This window comes from Kogia breviceps, chromosome 19 (assembly GCF_026419965.1).
Source record: "Kogia breviceps isolate mKogBre1 chromosome 19, mKogBre1 haplotype 1, whole genome shotgun sequence".
Taxonomy (NCBI): Eukaryota; Metazoa; Chordata; class Mammalia; order Artiodactyla; family Physeteridae; genus Kogia; species Kogia breviceps.
The window spans coordinates 13,891,422-13,916,250 of NC_081328.1; the positions used below are offsets into that span (position 1 = coordinate 13,891,422).

Consider the following 24,829-nt stretch of genomic DNA (forward strand, 5'->3'; position numbering starts at 1 on the left):
TAACAGAAGAAACCAGGCTTTCTAACAGAGAGGTTTTAAGGAACATATTCTTTTCTATTTTTAGTCCTAAAAAGAGAGGACAAGTTTTTCATCTACTTTCAGGGTGAGATGCATATTACCTTTTTTTAGTTTTTTATTTGCCCTGTGAATGTGTTCAGTTTTACTTTTATCTGATGAATTATTCTTGGAACAAGGAAGAAAGAAAATTAAATGAAAGAAAAATGAGATGCACAAATGGGAATCTGATGAGAGAATATTATAAAGAATGTGCATTAGAAATGGTGGATTTGAGTCACCACCTCCTTCGTGTTAACTTTATTTCTCAGATTTTTATACTTTGTCTCAAGAAACACCTCTGAAAAGAGTACAAGAATGTCATAATTATTACACATAAATATTTGCTTAAGATAGCAAAGAATGTAGTTCATGAACAAAAGAAGAAATAGAGAAAGCTCTGGATTTGTTCATTGCACCATTAAGGAAAACCAGTCTAACAGCATTCCTAAAAGGAAACTGGGATCTATGGTCTCCAATGATGTTTATTATTTTCTCTCAAGTCCAGTTTCTCCTTTTTCTTCTCCATCATCTTCTTTTCCATGTGCCTTTCTTTTCCTTTCATACTCATCTCAATCTTTCTGTGATTCTACAATTTAGGTTTTGATGATCACGGGTGATCATTTTCTAAAAACGATTAGTTCAAAGAGAAGCATTTTCAGAGGAGCCCAGGTAGGGCCTCCTTGTGGCTAGATCTTCACAGCGTTATATCGGTTCTTATTTTGTTGTTGTTCACAAGAATCTGGCAAAAGGAAAGAAAAACAAGGGCAATTTCCCTGCCTCTTCCAGAATAAGGTCTTAACCCCCAATGGACACAATTGGCTCTCCGCGTTTGGCCCCTGCCTTCTCGCTCTTTGGTTCCAACTATGCTCAGTGTCTTCAGTTCCCAGACAGAGACTTGCTGCCTTAAATTCTTCTTAAAAGCCATTACTTCCGGGCTTCCCTGGTGGCGCAGTGGTTGAGAGTCCGCCTGCCGATGCAGGGGACGCGGGTTCGTGCCCCGGTCCGGGAGGATCCCACGTGCCGCGGAGCGGCTGGGCCCGTGAGCCGTGGCCGCTGAGCCTGCGCGTCCGGAGCCTGTGCTCCGCAACGGGAGAGACCACAACAGTGAGAGGCCCGCGTACCACAAAAAAAAAAAAAAAAAAAAAGCCATTACTTCCAAGTAGAATGCCTTTCCTCAATCATTATCATTTAACAAACCCCTAATTGTTCCAAATTCAAATCATTTCTTCTCTCTTGCAAGGAGCTCTCCCTAAAGCTCCTGGTCTGACTTACATATTCCTCTTTCATGCTCCACATTACACCATGCAAACCTCTACCAGAGCATAATGGTTAGGGTTAGGATTGGGGTTAGGGTGATTCACCTCCAAAACATATCCCATTTTCATCCACTTCCTTTCATCTCCACGGCTGCCCTCTTGATCAAGGTCACCAGTCACCTTTCGCCTGGACAATTGTAGTCTCCTAACAGGTCTCCGGCTTACATTCCCATCTCCCTTCGGTCTCTCATTTACAGTGCAGCTAGAATGACCTTTTAAAGAAGAAATATTTCATATATACAAAAATATAGATAATGTATGAAATCAGGTGTAACAAATAAGATGAAAACCCATGTACCCCCTACCAGTTTAAGAAACACAATATTGCCAATACCTTTGAAGCTGGCTGTGTCTCTTTCCCAAAGGCAAACACCACCTTAAATTTGATGTTTAATATTCCCTTGTTTTCTTTTTTTTAACATCTTCATTGTATTATAATTGCTTTACATTGTTGTGTTAGTTTCTGCTGTATAACAAAGTGAATCAGCTATACATATACATGTATCCCCATATCTCCTCCCTCTTGCGTCTCTCTCTCACCCTCCCTATCCCACTCCTGCAGGTGGTCACAAAGCACGAGCTGATCTCCCTGTGCTATGTGGCTGCTTCCCACTAGCTATCGGTTTTACATTTGGTTGTGTATATATGTCCAGGCCACTCTCTCACTTCGACGTCCCAGCTTACCCTTCCCCCTCCTCGTGTCCTCAAGTCCATTCTCTACATCTGCATCTTTATTCCTGTCCTGCCCTTAGGTTCTTCAGAACCTTTTTTTTTTTTTTAGATTCCATACATATGTGTTAGCATACGGTATTTGTTTTTCTCTTTCTGACTTATTTCACTCTGTATGACAGACTCTAGGTCCATCCACCTCACTACAGATAACTCAATTTCGTTTCCTTTTATGGCTGAGTAATACTCCATTGTATCTATGTGCCACATCTTCTTTATCCATTCATCTGTCGATGGACACTATAGGTTGCTTCCATGTCCTGGCTATTGTAAATAGAACTGCAATGAACATTGTGGTACATGACTCTTTTTGAATTATGGTTTTCTCAGGGTATATGCCCAGTAGTGGGATTGCTGGGTCATACGGTAGTTCTATTTGTAGTTTTTTAACCTCCATACTGTTCTCCGTAGTGGCCGTATCAATTTACAGTCCCACCAACAGTGCAAGAGTGTTCCCTTTCCTTCACACCCTCTCCAGCATTTATTGTTTGTAGATTGTTTGATGATGACCATTCTGACCGGTGTGAGATGATACCTCATTGTAGTTTTGATTTGCATTTCTCTAATGATTAGTGATGTTGAGCCTCCTTTCATGTGTTTGTTGGCAATCTGTATATCTTCTTTGGAGGAATATCTATTTAGGTCTTCTGCCCATTTTTGGATTGGGTTGTTTGTTTTTTTTGATACTGAGCTGCATGAGCTGCTTGTATATTCCCTTGTTTTAAAAACAAATTATTTTACCATGTCTGTCTGTATGTCTAAACAATACATTGTGTAATTTTGTTTGTTGTTGAACTTTTAAAAAGTGGTTGTGTGTCATTTGCTTTGCAATTCGCTCTTTGCACTCAACATTATGTTTCTGAACTTCACCCACGCTGATTTTCATCTTCTCTGTAGCAGTCCATTGTATGAATATGTCACAATTCACACTTCACACACACTCCTGTTGATGAACTATTGGATTTTTTTTCCAGGTTCTGTGCAATCACCAGCAATGCTCACATAAACAGTCATGACTGTGACGCCTAGGGCACATATGCAAGAATTTCTCTAGGGCAGGGCCGGCCAGTGGAACTTACTCTGATGATGAAAGAGTTCTATATCTAATGCTCTCCAATATAGTAGCCGTACTTCATTACTGAGCACTTGGAATGTGACTACTACTATTGAGAAAGTAGATTTTTAACTTTAATCTTAATGAATAAATTTAAACAGCCACAAGTGGTTAGTGGCTACCATACTGGACAGTGTACTTTTTGAATACAAACCCAGGAATAAAGTTTCTGGGCTATAGAGTACTTGCATCTTCAACTTTACAAATATTGACAAACGTTTTCCAACTTGGTAATATTATTTATGTCTCCTCAAGCAGTGTGTAAGAATTGCCAATATTACTTTTTAATACCTGCTTTTCAAATTTTTGCCTATCAAGAGATAGCGTGGCATCTTATTAAAATTTTATTCTGCATTTCCAACATTACTGTTGCTATTCATTCTTCCTTTTGCGTTGCAATGCCTGTTTAGGTCTTTTTTCCATTTTTTTATTGGGTTTTTTGTCTTTTTCCTACTGATGCTTAGGAGTTCTCTACATATTTTTAGTATTATTTTTTAATTTGCCTTGACACTGGATCTGTTTAACTAGGGAAGCCCCATAGAAGCAATAGGCAGAAGGCATATCTGCAAAGACAGGTGATGCCACTCACTGAATTTATATGCATTTTCTTTTCTAAAATTGTGGATTCATGCTAGAATTCTGCTTCTTGCAGCTTTGTTCCATGAGATGTCACAGGGCTCAACAGTATCTTTTCTGGATGGAGTTAGAGGGGTAGGTCTGAACAACCCTACTCCTAGGGAAACGTCTTCCTGGCTTGGTCGTCTGGGGCAGACCCATTGGAAAACCAGCTTTCCTCTGCTCTTCTTCTCCATGCCCACACAGGGGCTGAGTGTATGGGTGTGAGTTGCTGGGTGGGAAACTGGTACTAAGGGTGACACCCTGGCAATGAGGGCAGAGCAGGAGACCTGGCAAAGTGATGATGATAGGAATTTCTGGGCATGGGGTGGGGAAATGTAGTCATTGGCATGAAAAGGGTAGCAGTAGCAGTAAAAGTGGCCCCTCCACCTTCTCCAGTGATTCCATCCGTCCTCTTTCCCAGTGCTTATATTCTAGCAATTGTACCTTCTCTGCCACATATTTAATCTCTCATCTGTACTGGTTCCTGCCTTTCACCCTCCAGGTAGACATTAGTTTTCCTTTTCTCCCAAAAGAACTTCCCTGGTATTTCCTTCCCTCTCAACTTACTGCAGTGTGGTGGTTTCTGCACACCCCACCATTCACTGAAGCTGTCCTCTCTAAGGTTGCCTCTGACATAGTTACCAAACTTTTCTGGAGCTTTCAGGCCCATTCACTATCTTCTCCTTGCCTTCCTGGGATTCCAGGGAATAACTCCATGGATCTTCTCCTCCCTCTCTCACTGCTCTTTCTGTGATTTACTGCTGGCTTCTCTGTCTTCACCTATTCTTTAATGCCACTATTTCCAGAGTGAATGGTACCCCCTTATGGCATCCTTGTAACAAGCATTAAAAGGTGCACCAAAATCTGATCGGGCACAGCCCTGGGGCAGGGCATGTGGCTTCAGGTCGCATTCACCCCACTCAGCCTGGTACCCTTGTGCCATTAACACCCTGCACAACAGCGTGCAGCCGCCCAGGGTACAATTCTTGGTGCTCATATTTTTTTGCTTTATTCTCTTTCCCTGTGCAACCTTGTTGACTTTCATGGTTCGAAGACCTATGTAATTCTAGACATCTTTTAATCTGCCTCCTGGACTTCTTTTCCTGGGTGTCCTGTAGGCATCCCAAACTTGCCAAGGCCCAAATGAATTTCATTATCCACTCACTTGCATATTCCCAAACATATCCATTTTTCTGTATTCCTTCTCTAAGTTAATGACACCACCATGCATCCACTCAAGTGAAAACTTCCAGATTATCTGTGCTTCCTCCTTTTCCACAGTTTAAAGCTTCTATCATTCCCCAAGTGCACTGCTGGATTAGCCTTCTAACTAGTTTCCCTAGGTCCAGAATCTCTCCCCTCCAAATCACTCTCCCCACTGCTCTTGCATTTCTTTCTTTACATAGAAATGAGCATATTGTTCCCTTGTTCAAAAACCTACGTTGGCTTCTAGTTAACCATAAGATAAAGTCCAGATACTCAGGCATGGTATACAAAACCCTTCATATTCTGGCCCAAACCTACCTTTCCAGTCCTACACTTTGTCCCTGATCTAAACACCTTCCCTGATCTTAACCACATCAGACTATGATGCACAGTTTCTTGAACATAATTTTGCCACATGCTTTAATGCCCCAGTGCCTTTGCTGGTGCCTTGCATGCCCTTCCTCTGTGTTTTGCCTTGTGAAATCCCATCATCCACTCTTTAAGACTATGCTCACTGTGACCCCTTTTTTCAGGCACCTCTGGTCCAATTAACAGCTCCTTCCTCACTGCTTCTACATCTCTACTGTTATGTTAATACAGATTCTCCAAAAGTCATTTTGCATCTTTTTCACTACATTGTGTGTTTCTTAAGGGCAAGTTTAAGCTTGTTGGTCTCCATATCATCAGCAGTTTGCCCAGTGACTGTACATGGTAGATATTGAATAAAATTTTATGAGTTGAATCGGGCAGGATGCTTGAACATCATTTTGTGAAAGGACCAATGATTTCTTTCAGCATAATTTTCAACCGGTTCTTTTTCTTCAAACATCAGAAGAATCTCAGAATGGGACAGCTGATGGGCCCTGTTGGAGACAGTTGCTATGTCATATCCCCAAACTTTGGCTAGGTCTCTCTAGGGACACAGAGACTGTGATTTCTCAAATGACTGATTGGTGTCTGAGTATGGTTTTTCCCCAGATATTAGAGTTCCTTAGAATCAGAGATTATTTTCAATCTAGGACCTAGATGCTAGGTTCCACAGAAGACTCTCACTGCTCTGAGTAGCAGAGTCAGGCTTTTCAGTGGTAGACAGAGCTATCTGGATTTGTTTCATCACCTTTGGGTCCCATCCCAACATCTCACTAAGGTTTGAGATTTTAGAGCATGAAAAACAACATAAAAAGGCTTCACTATCTCAAAACCTTGTTAAACCTCTCAGTTATCCTGAAAGCCTGGGGACGAGGGCCCACTCATTTGAAGGTTTTGTAGAGGGTTGGCAAACAGTATCGATGCATCAGACTGACTTCTGTCACTCCCCTTAGCTAGGTAGGAGATGTTCACTGACTCCATGAAGCCCAGAATGGGTAGTTTCCTCGAAATGAGCAATTGTATGTTTTTTATGTTGTTGGGGTTTTTTTGCTTTTTTTTTGGCTGTTTTGGGTTTTTTGGCTGCGCACAGGCTTTCCCTAGTTGCCACGAGCAAGGGCTACTTTTCCACGCAGTGTGTGGTCTTCTCATTGTAGTGGCTTCTCTTGTTGTGGACCACGGGCTCTAGGCACGCAGGCTTCAGTAGTTACAGCACGAGGGCTGAGTACTTGTGGCTCGCATGGGCTTAGTTGCTCCGCGGCATGTGGGATCTTCCCGGACCAGGGATCGAACCCGTGTCTCCTCCATGGGCAGGCGGATTCTTAACCACTGCACCAGCAGGGAAGTATGTATGTTTGTAGAACGCTGGTAGCAACTGAGTGGGCAGGAAAGAGCTTGATTCCAATTTCCCTTCAAACACAAAAACATTGCCATTGAAAGTGCAGTGACTGGTCATAGAAGGATGCCTATTGGAAGAGCTTTCGGGTTCATTTCTGAAACGAGTCAACCCATTCTAAGCCCAGTGATTAATTATGCGGCCCCTGAGCCCGCCCTACCGCCTTGGAGCCCCCTTTTGGCCTCTGAAAAGGCTTCATGGGGCCAATTTCACAATGCTAGGGTATTCGGTCTCCAGGCCCAGCATGGAACCCCTCGAGTTCCACGCTCGGGGCTGACCTTAGCCCAGGAGGGCGCCCCGGTGGTCAGGAAGCGTAATCACGGCTGGCTGTGGACGCCGGCGCCGCGGGGGCGGACAGCGGGCAGCGCAGAAGGAGAGCGTGGGCCTGAGCCGAGGGGGACCCGCCCGCCGGGGGCGGGGGCGCGGGCGGCTGCAGCGCGTCAGCGACCCGCCCCTTCGGCCCTCCCACGGGCGGGGCCAGCCCCGATGGCGCTGACTCAGCAACGCGTGGGGGGAGTTTTGTCCCTCCGCGGACCCCGTTTCTCTCAGCCCTCCGCCACCGCTGAGCCGGTTTCCTCTTTCCGGCGGTCGGGGTGCGAGAGCCAGGTCGGGCAGCTTAGGCAGCGAAACGCTGTGCAGCTCCGGCTCTTGCCTGAGGACCCCGAAACTACCGTTCCCCCGCCGGGCAGCGTGGGCGCCATGAACGACGCGGGTGAGGCGCCGCTCTTCCCCGCCGAGGGTAAGCCGCGGGGCGCGGGTGGCCTCTGGGGACTCAGCTGCGCTCCGGAGGCCCGGCGGCGGGGAAGGGCCGGGGCCGGGTCCCGGGGCGATGGTGCGGGTAGAGCTTTCTGGGTGGGCTGGAGCGGCCCGGAGGGAGGCAGCATCGTGGGCGAGGACGCCGGTGAAGGGCTTCTCCGCTGCTGTGGTCACCTCGGGATGCTCTTACCAAGTTAGAGCCCGAGTGTGGGAGTCCCGGATCAGCTCTTCTCAGCCTCTTTTTGATGTTATAATCAATCCCGTTTGGTCTTTTAGCAGGACTGAATTCGGAGAAGGTAGCTGCTCTGTTTCAGAAACTGAATTCCGATCCGCAGTTCGTACTGGCCCAGAATGTCGGCACCACCCACGACCTCCTGGACATCTGTCTGAAGAGGGCCACGGTCCAGGGTGTTCAGCATGTGTTCCAGCACGCCGTGCATCCTGAAGGCAAGCCCGTCACCAACCAGAAGAGCTCAGGTGAGGTCTTCAAACTTCTTGCACACTTCCCTTGACTTTCTTGACAGCGTCCCATTGTGGTGTCTTACCTAAGAATGGTCTTAGGGGAGAAGAGGTTCGGATAGAAAGAAGTTGTAGTAAATTTTTAGAGAACAGGCGCCAAGTACAGGCAGGTCCAACAACGTTACTTTGTGACTTGTTTTGGTGCTCTGTGGTTCGTTAGTATATTTGATTTGAGCACTAAAGTGACTGACTGACCCATGGACATCTGTTTGAATGTAATTCACGATATTCTGTCTTGAAGTTATGTGACTGCAGCCCCATGTCTTGGCGATATATGTACGAAAGAATCACATAAAGAATCAATTACAAATCACCTAACCTTTTTGCATGATCTGTTTTGGTACGAAACACGTCATGCAAAAAGGTTCATGCCCTAGAGGACACCTCCACGTTGCCCTGAAGGCCATGTACAAATGTATGGGATGGAAAAGACACAATGTAATTGCATCAAAATGTCATCAAGTGTTATTTTTAAGTGTACCTTTTGGTTGCAATTTGAACACATGTGCTAATGGGCTAAGTTACCACCAGTAGAGTAGTTTGTAATACAGAAACCTACTCATTTCTCATGCCTTGCTGGTCAAGAGCTCTTGCTTTGCTATCTGCTGTCTAGCACCACTAGAAAACAGAAAAACAGCTACAGTGAAAGACGGGTTATTCAGGAATCTAAATAAGGATATTCTCATGGCAGAATTGTACTAAAAGGACTTTTTAAAGTCTATCCATTTAAAAACTACTCCCAGTCTATTTATTTTGGCAGAAAGCAGATCAGTGCTTGCTTAAAGCCAGTCAGAACTCAAAAGTGTATGTTTATAACATGGATGTATTTTATTGTATGTAAATTATACCTCAGTAAAGTTCATTTTTAAATTTTAAGAAAAAAATTATGATCTTGCAATAATTAATGTTTTGCCACAGTAGAAAGTGCTTGGGGTGGTGTGGTCTGTCAGGCTACAAGTTATCCATTTAGATCCAGTTAGTAATGTTATTAGTGGTCCTACATGGTTTAGATTGCAGTGCCCTTTTAGGGAAAAGCCTGGAAATGTTCATCTGGAACAGGTCATGTCTTATGTATCCTGTAGTGTCACTTTTATTTGCAAAAGGTACAAATAGCACATGAGCTATGTAGGTTATTTTCCTGCAGTTTTCACATTAACAGTTCATCCAGATTTCCTCACTGGGAAATAATCGTGTGCATATGAGAGAGGTGGCATACAGATAAAAGCAAGGTAAAGATGAGCTATACTAAGTCATTCGTGACTTTTTAAAAATTTTTTTATTTATTTAATTTATTTTTGGCCGCGTTGGGTCTTCATTGTTGCACGCGGGCTGTTCTCTAGTTGCGGTGAATGGGGGCTACTCTTCATTGCGGTGCGCAGGCTTCTCATTGCAGTGGCTTCTCTTGTTGCGGAGCATGGGCTCTATGTGTGTGGGCTTCAGTAGTTGTGGTACTCAGGCTCAGTAGTTGTGGCTCACGGGCTGTAGAGCACAGGCTCAGTAGTTGTGGTGCACGGGCTTACTTGGTCCGCAGCATGTGGGATCTTCCTGGACCAGGGCTCGAATTCGTGTCCCCTGCATTGGCAGGTGGATTCTTAACCACTGCGCCACCAGGGAAGCCCCATTAGTGACTTTTGAAAAACACTGTGTGTAGTTACTTATTTTTAATTATTTTTTCTTCTTGTAAGATTACTGTTGTTCAATGTAGAATATTTGCAAAATACCGATGAGTTAAGTATTTTGTCAGGTCTTTATTCTGTGTGTGTGTGTTTAATATGGGTGATACCTTACATATTGTTAGGTAACCTACCTACCTTTTTCACTTACCAATATATTGTGAACGTATTTTCATATTAGTAAAAAAGTTATGCCCAGTCAAGGTTTTTCCCCTCTGAATCTTCCTTAGAAAAGAGTTACCCTATGTGTGAGGCTTTACAAAGACTTTGATAATGAGCATTCTCAGTTAATTTAATTTGAAGTAAAGTACGTTTTGGCAAAGACATTAATTACTCTGAAATGACCTTGATCCATGCTAGTTTGGGATGCTTATGTAGATCATTTGATTGAATCAGGTTTTTTAAAAAGCAGAAAATTTGAATGCAGTATTTTTCTAGGACATGACCTCACGTGAAAATGTTGGATATCCTTGTAAATAGACCTCTAAAGATCACTTAAGATGAAGTACAGAATGTACAGAAGTACAGAAGATGGTGACATTGTGGAGTTTGTGATTATCCACTTACAGGACAAATGACGAATATGATTATATGGTGGTGGCATAACATTTTTTAGTGACAGCATTATGCATGGATTCAAAGCATTGCTGTGACTCAAAAATAGTAGATGGAAGAAGGATGATGTGTTCTGTTTGAAAGAGTGGATCTAATAATCGTAAAGGCACTGATGCCAAGATGCACGTGAAAAGTGTGGATCAGTGTGAAAATGACATGTGAAAGTGGAAAAAACAATGCTTCTACATCAATTTATTATATTAATATGATTTTAAATATCTAAATATTAAAGCTACTAAATTAAGTATTATAGGCAGACAGTTACTATTTCATCTATATTTTTAAGTGTTTATATAATTCAGTTAACTAAACTAACTTAAAAAAAATCCTCAGGGCACGGGGGTTGACTTATGTTACAGTCATCTTACATTGAAGCATATACTGTATATTCCACATTAAAGGGTAGAGACTTTTTAAAGGTTTTGCCACATATTGCCATAGTGCCTTCAGATATTTTTTTGCCTGTTTAGATTCCTATCCAGGGTGTATAATAATGCTGTTTCCCCAGGTCCTTGACAATATTGGGCATTATTAATTGAAAAATAATGCTTCTCCATTCAACAGGTGTCTTATGATGAACTTTAAAAAAATGTTTCTTGGCTATTTGTATCTTTTTTGACTATTAAATTAGCTGTTCATGATCTTTGCTCATGTTTCTCTACCAGTATTTCTTTTTCTAATGTAATTTTTCTTAGGTGATTTGTAATTGATTCTTTGTGTGATACGTAAAGAGATTTTTTTAATATGTTAAGGATATAAACCTTTGCATATATATTACAGATAGTAAGTACTACATTTCTTGTTTTTGTTTTTGTATCTTTCTGCTCTTTCTGATTTGGTCTTAAATTGTCCAAGATCTTGTCATGGATTCAGTGTTGGGAAATACAGTTGGAACAATGTAATCTATGTGAACATTCATCATAATTTCTTGATTTGCTTTCTTTTTTCAGGGCGATGCTGGATCTTTTCTTGTCTGAATGTTATGAGACTTCCATTCATGAAAAAATTAAATATTGAAGAATTTGAATTTAGTCAGTCTTACCTCTTTTTCTGGGACAAGGTATGGGACTGATCTTGAAATATTCTTTTTGTTTCAATATCAACCTTGGTAGGGACTGTCTCTTCATTTCTTGCTTTTCTAGTTGTAGTCTGCCTTCCATTATAGATGGGACAGCATTTATTCTGATTTCCGAAGTATCAAAAGTTGACTCTTTTCAAAGGCAGAACTACTTTGGTTGGTAGGTGGATACTTTTTGCAATGAAATAATAAGTCTGATGACTCACCTTACTACGTCCTTGTTTCTTTCTTATTTAAAATTTTTTATTTTGTTTTCAGTGATTTCCCCTTTTAGCATCTTTATGTAGATTATTTGTATTTCTAGGACCTAAGTCCCTTTCTCTGGGTAATACTTGTCTGAAAAACAGTAAATAATTTTATTCCAGGTTTTTATCTTTAAAGTGTATGTTATATGTGTCCGTTAGATCTTTATTGATTGAAGACTCTAAATATCAGATTTTTCTGTTTCAGAATAAAGCAGTGCCTTGTTTTGAATAAACTATTACAATGTGTACACACAGATAAAGGAAAACACTTCAGACATTCTTATGAAGCCAGATACTGCTTTTTTTTTTTTTTCCCCACACCACGTGACATGTGGGATCTTAGTTCCCCAACCGGGGATCGGACCCTTGCTCCCTGCGGTGGAAGTGTGGAGTCTTAACCACTGGTCCTCCAGGGAAGCCCCAGAGATACTGCTATGTAATTACCAACTTTAGTTTAAAAATACCTACTCTGGGGCTTCCCTGGTGGCGCAGTGATTGAGAGTCCGCCTGCCGATGCAGGGGACACAGGTCCGTGCCCCAGTCCGGGAAGATCCCACATGCCGTGGAGCGGCTGGGCCCGTGAGCCATGGCCGCTGAGCCTGCGCGTCCAAAGCCTGTGCTCCGCAATGGGAGAGGCCACAGCAGTGAGAGGCCTGTGTACCGCAAAAACAAAAACAACAACAACAACAAACAAACAAACAAAAACCTACTCTGTTGGGTCTACAGTAGTTCCAGGACTCATATTCTGTTGATAATGTCAATAAAGATATTAGCTCTCTTCTCCTTTAATTTTATTTAACTTCTCTTACTCTAGGTTGAACGCTGTTATTTCTTCTTAAATGCTTTTGTGGACACAGCCCAGAAAAAGGAGCCTGAGGATGGTAGGCTGGTGCAGTATTTGCTTACGAATCCTGCAAATGATGGAGGACAATGGGATATGCTTGTCAATGTTGTTGGTAAGAGCCTTTCTCTAATGAAACTGAAACCCAGCATGATCAAGCAATGCTCTGTAGTTAGGCATAGACCATTTCTTTGGTGGTTAAGTACAGAGTAGAATTGGTCCCCAGAGGGGTATACAGTTAGCTCTAAGAACCTTTATCTCAAACTCCTACCTATTAAGTACCTTTCTTAAATTAGAGGTAAGGAGATAGGTACTGTGAAGGTTGAGTTAGAGAAGAAAAGGTTGTATTAAGTAGAACTAACTTTCTATGAAAATGTTTCTCTCTTATCCATTGATGTAATCAAGAAACGCATTGAAACTGCAACTGTTTGAAAATGTCCTCATTCAAAAAATTGTCTTTTGGAGAAACTTCATCATGCTGAAGACTTTACAAAGTGTGTTAGATTAAAAAGAACAGAATTAATTCAAGATAGATGGATAAATAGGCAGATTAAATGACCTGTTTAATAATATTGTAAGGTCATTAAGTTTTCTGAGTTAGACTAGCAAAATATGGCCTGTTTTTAAAAGCAATAGCTATTTTTGCCAGAGTTCCTGACACTGGAGTATACATTTACTTTATTGAACATTAAAATTGGTTTTCTTTTAGAAAAATATGGTGTTATCCCTAAGAAGTGCTTCCCTGAATCTTATACAACAGAGGCAACCAGAAGGATGAATGATATTCTGAATCACAAGGTACAGCATATGGAGCAGGCTGGGATTGCATGTAGTATACTTACCTTAAAACTCCTAACTGGGGGCTTCCCTGGTGGCACAGTGGTTGAGAATCCGCCTGCCGATGCAGGGGACACGGGTTCGTGCCCCAGTCCGGGAAGATCCCACATGCCGCGGAGCAGCTAGGCCCGTGATCCGTGGCTGCTGAGCCTGCGCGTCCGGAGCCTGTGCTCCGCAACGGGAGAGGCCACAACAGTGAGAGGCCCGCCTACTACAAAAAAAAAAACAAAAAAACTCCTAACTGATTTTCCAGGGACATTCCTGGACATTTCAGTATACACAGTCTGTGTATAAGATAGCTACTCAGTGTCTATCCAAGGCAATGTAGCCTCATGTTAACTTTAAAAATAATTGAGATTAGGGTGTTTTTTTTCCCCTTCTCTTAAAAAATCTCCCACTTTTATTTCTATTGATTTTTTTTTTTTTTTTTTTTTTGTGGTACGCGGGCCTCTCACTATTGTGGCCTCTCCCGTTGCGGAGCACAGGCTCTGGACGCTCAGGCTCAGCGGCCATGGCTCACGGGCCCAGCCGCTCCGCGGCATGTGGGATCTTCCCGGACCGGGGCACGAACCTGTGTCCCCTGCATCGGCAGGCGGATTCTCGACCACTGCGCCACCAGGGAAGCCCTATTTCTATTGATTTTAATATTTTCTTATGGGTATTGAGGAAAGAAGGTCCCATTCTCAGTCACAAGCATGGTAACTTGGTTCTAGTGGAGGTGGACTGGGGCAGCTTTATGTTCTAGTAAAACCAAAAAGAACTCTTTGGAAGACTTCCTCAAAGAGTATGCAGAGTTCTGCAGCTTCCCCAAACTATATCAGTGTAGTTTATCCATTCACTTAACATTTGATGTAGTCACTGAACTGCTTTTTATTGCCTCAGTTGTCTTAATGAATCATTCTCTCTTCTCTGCATAACCCATTTTCCCAAGGAGGATTGAATCCTACAGGGATGCTGCTCTGCCAGCCAGACATCTTTTTTAAGAAATGGGAGTTGCCAGAATCTGCTGTCTTGATCTATGAGGCTAAAATTGGATTTGCCATCCCTGGGACAAAGACTACATTTTAAAATAAACTGTAAATGTGTTTCCTCAATATTAGAAGTAGGTTATTTTCCATCCAGGAAACTGGAGAATATCATCCACAGGCTAAAAGGTCGTTAATAGTATAGCATTGGATTCCATTTTAGGTGGGAGCAGGATTCTCCTTAGCATGGTGGTTAGGTTTATGACTCACCTTTATCTTTGGCATCTCTCAAAATTGAAAACAACAAAAATGAAAAGTATATTGGGGGTTGGCATAGCCATGGTCATAATGATTTTACAGAGAAGAAATGGACAACCAGTAAAATTGTAAATTAAAATCTATTAGAGGGCTTCCCTGGTGGCACAGTGGTTGAGAATCCACCTGCCGATGCAGGGGACACGGGTTCGTGCCCCGGTCCGGGAGGATCTCACATGCCGCGGAGCGGCTGGGCCCGTGAGCCATGGCTGCTGAGCCTGCGCGTCCGGAGCCTGTGCTCCGCAACGGGAGAGGCCACAGCAGTGAGAGGCCCGCGTACCACACACACAAAGAAATCTATTAGAGTGACTTAGTGGCATAATCAGCTTGTCTCTTGTTTTTTCTGAGGGTGATGGCATTATGGAATTACATGGTTTCCCCATCCCCAGACATGTATCACAGAGGGTACCATCAGTTGCAGAGCAGGAGCAGTTCCATCTAGTAGTTTTGGGGAATGATCCATGTCTTTTCTCCTTATGGAGAGTGTTTTTAGCTCTGTGTTTAAGTGGACTGGTTGGGGAAAAATGCATTTGCTTTTATGAATTTTGCCTGTGCTCTTGGCTGAGTTATACTTCAAAATAGAGCTAGCACTGGTCTATTAGGCTCATTTATAGTTGAATTTGGGTAACTGAATAAGTTTCTATCATAGATGAGAGAATTTTGTATACGACTAAGGAACCTGGTACACAGTGGCGCAACCAAAGGAGAAATCTCAGCCACACAGGATGCCATGATGGAGGAGGTAATAACAATTATTTGGATTTTTTGTGTCCCTTCTAAAGAACTCTCAGAATATTCCTATCTGTTACATTGATTGCAAAGCGTGGTCATTGTAGTTAATGTTGAATTGAATTGAAAATTACTTATTTTAGGGACTTCCCTGGTGGTCCAGTGGGTAAGACCCTGAGCTCCCAATGTGGGGGACCTGGGTTCAAGCCCTGGTCAGGGAACTAGATCCCAGATGCATGCCGCAACTAAGTAGTCCGCATGCCACAACTAGATATCCTCATGCCACAACTAAGACCTGGTGCAGCCAAAATAAATAAATAAATAAATAAATATTTTTTTAAAAAATAAGAAAGGGCTTCCCTGGTGGCACACTGGTTAAGAATCTGCCTGCCAATGCAGGGGACAGGGGTTTGAGCCCTAGTCCGGGAAGATCCCACATGCCACGGAGCAACTAAGCCCGTGCGCCACAACTACTGAGCCTGTGCTCTAGAGCCTTCAAGCCACAACTACTGAGCCCGCATGCCACAACTACTGAAGCCTGCACTCCTAGAGCCCGTGCTCCACAACAAGAGAAGCCATGGCAATGAGAAGCCCACGCACCACAACAGAGAGTAGCCCCTGCTCGCCCCCAACTAGAGAAAGTTCGCGTGCAGCAACGAATACCCAATGCAGCCAAAAATAAATAAATAAAAAATAAACTATCGAATCTTTGAAAAATAAAAGAAAGAAAATTACTTATTTTACAGCTGAAAAGGCTAAGGTATAAACTTTGCTGTTTAGTATGGGACTTGTACTTATATCTTCTGTTTCCCAATGTATTATTCTATAATTCACTCTTATTCATTTCATAAATATTGAATATGTGCTATGAGTTTGCCACTGGGAATACAAAGATGAGAAAGACATGGTCTCTACTTTCAAGGAGTTCAACCTCTTGGTAAAAGAAACACATGAATAATTATAATAAATCCTATGCTAGAGATGTGTTATAAAGGATTTGGTGGTCATAGAGGAGGGAGTGACTAATTCAGTGAACTGAAGGTTTCATGGGGAAGATATTGGAACCAGCTCTTGAAAGAGCAGTAAAGATATACCAGATGGTAACTGGGAAAACCATTCCAGACAACAGGAATTGCATGTCCAGTGGCATGAACAAAGGTGGGATCTTCAGAGAACAGGATAGCTGAAACATAACATTTTGTGAGTGTGTTTGGTAGTAAATTAAGCTAGAAAGGCAGAGCTGTGAGGGATCTTAGGTAGATGCCAGGTCTTTTGGTTTTATTTTGTAGGAATAAAGATGAGAAGCTATCGATGGTTATAACAGTTAAAATAATGTATGTGAAAACATTTTGAAAAACTTAAAAAGCATTAAACAAATGTAAGTCAGTAATATTTATTTTCAAGGCAGTTGAAAATCTTTATTATTAAATACTATTCATAATCCAGATGAATATGTATAAAACTGTGAAATCACTTTGAGAAAAGTACAGACATTTCCCTTTTTCATCTAGTGGGCCCATTACTAGGAATCACTCAACTAACAGTCCTTTCAAGACTGTATGGAATTAAGATGGCCTAAAGTTTTTCACTGCAGTGCACAACATTAATGCTTCACTTATGTTTTCCTTTGAATTTTAGAGAGACAGCAGAGTGTAGTCGAGAGCATGGTCTCTGGAGTCAGGCTATCGAATCTCCTCGTTTAACAGCCACGTGAGGTTCCTGAAGCTCTGAAGTCTCAATTTGTTCAAGTGTAACACTTCTAGCTTGATACAATATTCATTTCTTAAATATTGTTCAGTGGATGAATACAGAGGTTTCATTTTGCTAGATACATTTAAATTATCTCGTATTTACCTCTTTTTTTACTCCGTAAGTGTACTTTGTTAAGAGAGGTGTCTGATTGTAGTAGAAGAAAATAGGTTTTGGAGTAGGACATGGGTTTCAGTTCTGGCTCTATCACTTAACAGCTCTGTGATCTTGGATAAAATACTTAAACTGTCTGAGATTCCGTTTGGGGTTTAAAATATATTTCTCATTGGATTTTTGTGGGGATCAAATAAGGAAGTATAAGAGTATATAAGGCATAGTGCCTGGTACATAGCGGTAGTCCAATAAATGTTAGTTTTTTCCCTTTCTCCTTGGAATGATCTCTCCTGTTGAGGCCATATCTCCTGCATAATTTGCCTTTATTTATGTTTATAGTAAGATGGTGGAGTGTAGTAAGGATGAAGGTTCTATAAAGAGTTATGGAAACGGGCTCAGATAATACTTACTGCAAATCACAAGCATTCTGTTGGCTTAAGATGTTTGCTTTAATGATCTTTTAAATGATATGTCTAAAATCCATGTTCTGACTCTGGGATTAGCTGATAAGAATTAGGGCAGGTTCACTTCCCTGGCTGTCCAGTGGTTAACACTCTGTACTTCCAGTGCAGGGGATGCAGGTTTGATCCCTTGTTGGGGGAACTAGGATCCCACATGTGCTGTGGTGTGGCCAAAAGAAAAAAAAAAAGAATTAGGGCAGGTATATTTCACATATCTTTTCTCTCCTGTTCCTAACCTTGGAAAAATAGTACAACACCACCTTACCAAGTCCTGAGTATGGATGTTTTATAAATAGGGTTGTTTACTTAATGATTCTAGGTAAACTGTTGACTACAGAATTCTGTGTGGTATAGGTCTTTAGATTTTTTACAGTCCCCTAGATAACTCTCTATTTAATCTTACTCTTATGTAATGAAGAGTCTCGCTGTGGTTTTAAAGGCACAAATTAGTACCTATGTTTTGCCTAGCCTTGTAGGCATATCAAAATGATGACTTAACAGCCATGAAGCTCAGATAGCTTTGAATGAAATGTATTTATGCTAAAGGCATTCTTTCTAAGAGAAGAGAAAGGTAGGTTTGTTGTGATGACAGACAAGGCAGATCTGGAACCCTGTAGTCACTTTTTTGTAGTGTTAGTGTGTCTACTCTCTTTTAGCCTCCAGATTCCCTTAGGATTATTAAGTGTATTCTCTACCAAAATTCTGTCTGTTAAAAAACAAAACATAAGGGCTTCCCTGGTGGCGCAGTGGTTGAGAGTCCGCCTGCTGATGCAGGGGACACGGGTTCGTGCCCCGGTCCGGGAGGATCCCACATGCCGCGGAGCGGCTGGGCCCGTGAGCCATGGCCGCTGAGCCTGCGCGTCCAGAGCCTGAGCTCCGCAGCGGGAGAGGCCACAACAGTGAGAGGCCCGCGTACCACCAAAAAAAAAAAAAAACAAAACATAAAACAAAGACCAGAAATAATATTTATCAGTGCCATAGGAAGAGACAAGGAGTCATTATGATTTACTCAGGAAATTCTATAGCAGTGGCTCTCAGCTCTTAAAAACAATATATGGGCTTAGGCTTGCTTCAGACCTAAGGTCAAGGTCATTTTCCTTGAGATCAGGGCCTAGTTATCTTTCTTTCTGAGGTATAGCCATTTATTTTATTTTTTCAACTGAACAATTAACTTCTTAGTTTGAAACATACAACATATTTGAATTACATTTGCTAATCATTCTACCCTGTTGCACATTAGAGGCTTTTGAGTGTTACACCAGGAGCATGAATAATGCTTGTGCTTTAAAACTTTTTAAATATAAGAAGTTACATACTAACTGACTCAGGGGAGGATGACATAGAAAGTCCTTGTGAGCCAAAGGTTATCACTGCTAACACTCTGGTGCATTTTCTTCCATATTTTTTTCATTTAAGATCATATAAAAATAGCTTTAAAAAGGGATCCTGTACACTGTTTTATAACTTGGTTTTTTCATTTTCTTAGTCTTTCTCTAAAGCCTGTAGTTTCTTTTAATACAATTTTTAAAGGTTACTTTCCATTTATAGTTATTATAAGATATTGGCTATATCCCCCATGTCTTACACACATCCCTGAGCTTGCCTTACGCCCATTAGTTTGTACCTCCCACTCCCCCGTCCCTATATGGCCCCTCCCCCCACACACTGGTAACCGCTTGTTTATTCTCTGTATCTGTGAGTCTGTTTCTTTTTTGTTATATTCACTACTTTGTTGTACCTTTTAGATTCCACATGTAAGTGATATCATACAGTATTTTTCTGTCTGACATTTCACTTAGCATAAATATCAAAAATAGAAGATATACAGTGAGAAGTCTTCTTACCCTATTCTCCATCCTTCCAATCACTATGTACCCCCAAATTAGTTTTATTAGTTTTTGTTATTAGTTTTAGCTGTTAGTCATCCTTCCAGAGATTTTTTTTTTTAAAAAAAACATAATAGAAATAGAATTTTTGAGTCAGGGAGAATATACATTTGTAATTTTGATATATAATCGCAAATTAACCTCTTTGGAGGGTCTATCAATTTACACTCTCATCAGCAATATCTGACAGAACCTGTTTCCCTTTCGATTTATCAAGGCAGTGCATTTATCAAACAATCCGATCCTTACTGATCTGATAAGGTACACAGTTGACAGGTAAACAGTCTGATAGATAAACCATCTCATTGTAGTTTTAATTTATATTTTTTTACTTTGAGTGGGGCTAAGCATCTTTTCTCTGAACTGTGTATTCTTTTTTTTTTTTTTTTTTTTTTTTTTTTTTGCGGTATGCGGGCCTCTCACTGTTGTGGCCTCTCCTGTTGCGGAGCACAGGCTCCGGACGCGCAGGCTCAGCAGCCATGGCTCACGGGCTTAGTTGCTCCGCGGCATGTGGGATCCTCCCGGACCAGGGCACGAACCCGTGTCTCCTGCATCGGCAGGCGGATTCTCAACCACTGCGCCACCAGGGAAGCCCTGAACTGTGTATTCTTATCCTTGTTTTTTTTTTTCGTGGTCTTTTATCAATTTCTAGGTATTCCTTAAATGTTACAGAAATTAGCCCATTGTGATATGAGATGCAAAATTTTTTTCTTAGCTTGTTGCTTATCTGTGATATGATTTTTTTTGCTATGCAGAATTTTTTACTTATATATAGTCAAATTTGAAATTTTTTGTAGTTTTTAATTAGAAAAGCTTTTCTCGAATTATAAAAGAATTCTTCCATTTTTCTTCTAGTACTTATAGAGTTTTGATTTTTGTGTTTGAATCTCTGATCCATTTAGAATTTATCCTGGCATAGGGTATGAGTGAGATATGGATCTAACTTTTTTCCTCTCAAGGCTACCCAGTTGACCCACATCTTTTCAAATAGTCCATCCTCTCCCTACCCCTTAATTTGAGATGCCATCTATCATTTCTAAAGTCTCCAGGCATGCAATTGTGTTCATTTAGTGTGTTTATTCATCTGCCAGTAACTCTGTATTTTAGTTACTGAAGCTGTTTATAGTGTTTTAGTGTTTGTAGGGCTAGCCCCATCTCATTGTTCTCTTATTGTTTTCCTGGTGAATTTTGTTTTGGCATTTGTTGAGTTGTGGCATCTATACCATTAAAAGCTTCTCAGGTGATTCTGGTTTAAGAGCCACTGCTGCTAAGAAGTAACATTTTCTAATATGGTTTTCTCTTTTGGATTCTGAAAGAGGAAAGGAATTATTATTTTGATAGTTGTAGAGGACATTTCTGACACTGAATAGGGGACTGACCTTTCCCTTGATGTTCTTTTATTTATTTATTTATTTATTTATGGCTGTGTTGGGTCTTCATTTCTGTGCGAGGGCTTTCTCTAGTTGTGGCAAGTGGGGGCCACTCTTCATCGCGGTGCGCGGGCCTCTCACTATCGCGTCCTCTCTTGTTGCGACGCATAGGCTCCAGACGCGTAGGCTCAGTAATTGTGGCTCACGGGCCTAGCTGCTCCGTGGCATGTGGACTCTTCCCAGACCAGGGCTCGAACCCATGTCCCCTGCATTGGCAGGCAGATTCTCAACCACTGCGCCACCAGGGAAGCCCCTCCCTTGATATTCTTGAAGGAAATAGATTATGTTCACAAATTGCATTTCCCTTTTGAAGTAAAGCTGCACTTCAGGAGATTAAGTTAGTTAAATAGGTGAAACTGGAAGGAAGAGAGGCAGGAAGGCCAGTTAGAAGCTGCAGCAGTCCAGGTGGTACTAATTTGGCCTGAACGAGGATAGTGACGATAGAAATGGAAATGAGAGAAATGTGAGAGATCTCAGAGGAAAAATCTGTAGCACTTGGCAGCTTATCTGCCAAGGATTCATCATTACAAATAACTTTAAGGTTTTAAGCCCGGCAACTGGGAGAATGCTGCTGTGGGTCACACAGTCAGTAAGAGAAGCTCTTTTCAGAGGCCACGTGAAGAGGAGGAATACTGACTTCAGAGTGCCTAGTCCCAAGGCACTGTCCACTTGGAAATGGGTTTCAAGCATATGGAAATCATTCCAAAGTTCAGGAAAGAGAATGATCTAGAAAAGTGATAGTGATGCTAATACAGGTGGCTGAAACCTTGCGAATTATTGAAATTCCTGAGGGAGACTGGAAGGATAGAATAGGTCTGAGTACAGAATTCTGGAAAATAATCTGTTTCCATAAAACTTCTATTTCTATAAAAGCGAGTGCCAGAACTGTGTGATGTAGGTGCTGGTCATCAGTGTCAGATGCTGCAGAAAGGCCAGAGACTCTGAGGACTGAGGAAAGGCTGCTGATTCCTGAGTAGGGGTGTGTGGAATGGGGAAGGGAAGGAGCTAGGTGGAGAGGAGTCAGACCATGGCCAGAGAGGCAGGGAGTTTCAAGAAGCTCGGCAGTGCAGAGGAGAGAAGTTGATACGCATTTATTCCACAAGTATTTATTGAGTACCTACTAAATATTAAGCATGTTCTAAGCACTGTGGGTGCAGTGATGACTGAAACAGACCTGGTCCCTGCTTGCATGGATTTTACATACTAGTGGAGGGAGACAGACGATACACAAGTAAATAAACAATCTGGTGTGATATGTACTCTGAAGAACATAGAATGCGGTGATTGATAGGGTGGTTAAGAAAGGCCTTTCCAGGAGTTCCCTGGCAGTCCAGTGTTAGGGTTTGGCTTTTACAGTTGTGGCCCCGGGGTTCAATCTCTGGTCAGGGAACTAAGATCCTGCAAGCCGTGGCACAGCCAAAAAAATAAAAAGGCCTTTCTGAGGTCACATATGAGCTGAGATGTGAATAGCAGGAAGAATCCATCCATTCAGAGATCTGGACGTAGAGCATAGCAGGCTGAGGAGACAGTGGGGGCAAAAGCCCTAAGACAGGGGGAAGCTTGGTATTTTTGAGGGACAGAAAGAAGGCAGTGTGACTGGAGCTTGGAAAGAGAGTGGGAATGGCTGGAGTAGATCTCAGAGGAAATGAGAACAGGCTAATATAGTGCCTGTGAGCCATAGTAAGGATATTGCATTTTATTCTAAGTGAGCTAGGCACCGGGGAATTTAAGCTGAGGAGTGACATGGTTTAATTTTTGTTTTAAAAATTTGCCACTCTGGCTGTTTTGAGAATGGACGGTAAAACAGTGGGAGAGGAAGTAGGGAGACCAGTTAGGAGGCTCTTGTGGTCATGTAGATGAGATATCCTAGTGGTTCTGACCAGATTGATGAGAGTGAGGAGTAAGAGAAATGAACATACATGTGGGGGTGTATCTTGGAAGTGAAGCTGTCGGGACTTGCTGATGTGGAGGACAAGGAAGAGGGAAGAATTGGAGTGCTGTATGGTATCTGAAGTGGGAGGGGTTACAGGTAGGAGAGGGCTTTTCGGCAGTGATGAGGAAACCGGTGTGTGGTAAGGGATAGCAGATGCGAATGAGAGAAGCAGTAATTGAAGAAGCGAGGTTTTGGAGGAGGGAAAGAATAAATGTGCTCTAAAGTAGTGCTTTCAAACTTTAATGTACAGTTGAATCCCCTGAGGATCAGTGCAGATTGACTCAGTAGGTCTGGGTGGGACTGGAGAGTCTGAATTTCTAACTATTTCTTTGATTCAACCACCACTCTAGAAGGAGTCTCAAGATGATCATTTGACTCTTAGTTATCATCTGTATGACCTCATTTCCCTTAACATCACAGAAGGGCACATACCCTTTAAGTGTACCTTTTTATGTCTTTCCCTGCCTGACAATATATTTGGTGCCCCCAGAAAGTATCTCCTTCTCTGCCTGCTTTTGCAGGCACAGGTAAGATTTTTGTTTTTAAAACAGATCCTTGCCTTTCTTTCATTCCCCACCAGAAAGCAGTAGAGAGCTGTCTTCTCTCTCCTTTCTCTGCATTATCAGCAGTCACTAAGGTCTCTACTCCTTCCCTCTTGTAACTGGTTCATTTACCCTTAGCACTGAACTTTCTTCAAAGTTCAGCTGTATTCTTCGACCACTTTTGTGTCCTTGCGGTCATTCTACTCTGTGATCAATAGGTCATTTTACCTATGAGCATAATTTCTCCATCAGTGAAACTAAAAAGTCAGAGTAGGTGATTTCTTAATGGCACTGTAGCTTTGCGTTTTTATAACAATAGAAGTAAATAATATTTCTACAGTGCTTTAGACTTTACTAGGCAATACAGTATTGTAAATACAAATGAAGATTCTAATATTCTGTCACCTCTGCAGTGGTTCCAAGCACTGAAATCTTTTAGCTTTATCAGTTTTGCTCCATTACAAGTAACTTGGTTGTTACCATTGCACTACCTTCCCATTCTAACATTTCTCATTATTACAGTTTCCTCCATTCTGCGTCTGCCTGTAGCTGGCTTTCAACTCTCACCCTTCTAAGTATTCATGACTGACTCTCAACTATTGCATCCTGCCTTCCTCCTCTCACTTGATGTCTGTCTCCCAGTTTAGCCATGGGTATAGGAATTGACTCCACCCCACGTCATTTGTCTTTAAATTGGGGTCCACACATTCTTTCCCTATGTCCTGTATTCATGCTTTCTGTGTCCTTTTTCTTTCCTCCATTCCCTTTCCTGGTTTTATTATTCACCAGTATTCAGTTCTGCATAATGACTTTTGTTCAGTGTCCAGTATCATTTTTTGTCCTGAATACCAAGCGCATCTTGTGAGAAGCAGGTGACACTCCCAAGTTGCCCACCAGAGAGCAGACTCAGATATCCAAAGCTCACTGCCAGCTTTATACTTTGGGAACCGGGAATATTATTTAAGAACAGCAGAGCCTTTTATCAAGAAATGTAGTATCAGGGGCCCTGGAGACTATACTTCGGAGGGTTTTAAAAAATTAGAGCTTGTGGGGCTTCCCTGGTGGCGCAGTGGTTGCAAGTCCACCTGCCGATGCAGGGGACACGGGTTCGTGCCCCGGTCTGGAAAGATCCCACATGCTGTGAGCCATGGCCGCTGAGCCTGTGCGTCTGGAGCCTGCGCTCTGCAACGGGAGAGGCCACAACGGGGAGAGGCCTGTGTACCGCCAATAAAAAAAAAAAAAAAAAAATTAGAGCTTAACTATTGTTAGTTGACTTGGAGCCAAATATTCCTTCCAAAGTGTTATAAACTGACTTGAATCTGAATGGCTTTGGATAATA

General features: G+C 42.0%; 1 protein-coding gene across 4 annotated transcripts in view; it reads left to right on the forward strand.

Annotated features, from left to right (window-relative positions):
* The first annotated feature begins 7,262 nt into the window (after positions 1-7,262).
* The window catches only part of BLMH (bleomycin hydrolase), a 43,221-nt gene continuing 25,654 nt past the window's right edge, over positions 7,263-24,829 (forward strand). The window contains exons 1-6 of one of the 4 annotated variants that reach the window (XM_059046314.2): positions 7,263-7,541; positions 7,838-8,035; positions 11,316-11,425; positions 12,503-12,644; positions 13,239-13,327; positions 15,296-15,388. In XM_059046314.2, the coding sequence (XP_058902297.2) occupies positions 7,289-7,541; positions 7,838-8,035; positions 11,316-11,425; positions 12,503-12,644; positions 13,239-13,327; positions 15,296-15,388 (885 nt within the window). In that variant the 5' untranslated portion in view covers positions 7,263-7,288. Of the gene's footprint in view, positions 7,542-7,834; positions 8,036-11,315; positions 11,426-12,502; positions 12,645-13,238; positions 13,328-15,295; positions 15,389-24,829 lie in introns of all 4 variants that reach the window. The other 3 variants (XM_059046313.2, XM_067022006.1, XM_067022007.1) reach the window with 3 other exon arrangements.